General features: G+C 15.3%; 1 protein-coding gene across 1 annotated transcript; it reads right to left on the bottom strand. All coding sequences in view use genetic code 6, as the record gives it.

Moving 5' to 3' along the window:
- Positions 1–943: 943 nt before the first annotated feature.
- Positions 944–1,141, bottom strand: TTHERM_002653434 (eukaryotic aspartyl protease; the record flags this gene model as incomplete). Its single annotated transcript, XM_012795184.1, has 1 exon — positions 944–1,141. One exon carries the CDS (start codon positions 1,139–1,141, stop codon positions 944–946), a length of 198 nt encoding a protein of 65 aa, XP_012650638.1.
- Between the last annotated feature and the right edge of the window lie 69 nt (positions 1,142–1,210).

Raw genomic sequence — 1,210 nt, forward strand, 5'->3', positions numbered from 1 at the left:
TCATTAAAAATAATTAAATTAAACTTCTTTTAAAATTAAAACAATTTTATTATTTAATAGCAGTAAATATTGATTTATTTTAAAGACAATAATTAATTAACACTAATAAATAATAAGCGAAGCATCTTCAATTTAGTTAATTGATTATAAAGAATATTTGAAAAAAGAAAAAATATTTATTAATAATGATTTTTATGAAAATATTTTTAACTAAATTTAAGAATTATGGTTCTTTTTAATCATAAATAAAATAATTATAATAAACTTTTGTATTCGGACAAAGGAAATTTATTTATATATCTCATAAGAAAAACCATATTAGTTAAAATCATTAAAAATATTAATTCAATTAATTTTATAAAAAATATTTATTTTAATTCAGAAAAATACTTTATTTATTTTTATTTTGATTTCAATAAAACTATTTTCATCAAAATTAAAAAATTTTAGTCTAAAAAATTGATAATAATATATATATTACCCATAATTAATATAATTAATGACAATATACAGTATTTCAATTTCTATGAACATATTTTTACTAAATTTAAGAAACTTTATTTATATAAACAAAATTAAGTATTTAAAATTTTAAAATTTAAAGAATAGAAATTTAAAAATTATCATAGAAAATAGAATTAAAATCATGATAAAGATAATCAATTCAGTTACTTACTTATGTTGGAAAAACTAAATATTATTTATTTATTTATTTTTTTTTTTTGATTTCAATAAAAATATTTTTTACAAAATTCAAGAATTTTAATATTTGTTAAACATAAAATAAGGAATTAAAATTTTATTTAATATTTGAAGAAAAAAAGTTGAAATATTATAAAAGAGAAATTTATTCTTAAAATTTACAAAAATGAGTAAGAAATTATAGTAAAATTAGTAAACAATTAATTAATTATTAACTAAAAATTATGTTTATTAAGTTCTTTCAAAGGTGTTTTTTAGATTTTTTTCTTTTGTTCATCTTTTTCATAAAGTTATAATTAAATTCTTCATCTTCAATTTTAGATGGCTTTTGATATAACCTTGTATCGATACTTTTAAGCTTTGCAAAACCTACAGTTTTATCTTCACGGTTGAATAAAGTGTAATACTTAGACATAAAAATATCACCAAGGATCCACATAGGACCAACTAAATATTTTAATTTAAGATAAATTAATTTCACTAATTAAGCAATCAATCTATTAATTAC

Source organism: Tetrahymena thermophila (genome assembly GCF_000189635.1).
Source record: "Tetrahymena thermophila SB210 genomic scaffold scf_8255189, whole genome shotgun sequence".
NCBI lineage: Eukaryota > Ciliophora > Oligohymenophorea > Hymenostomatida > Tetrahymenidae > Tetrahymena > Tetrahymena thermophila.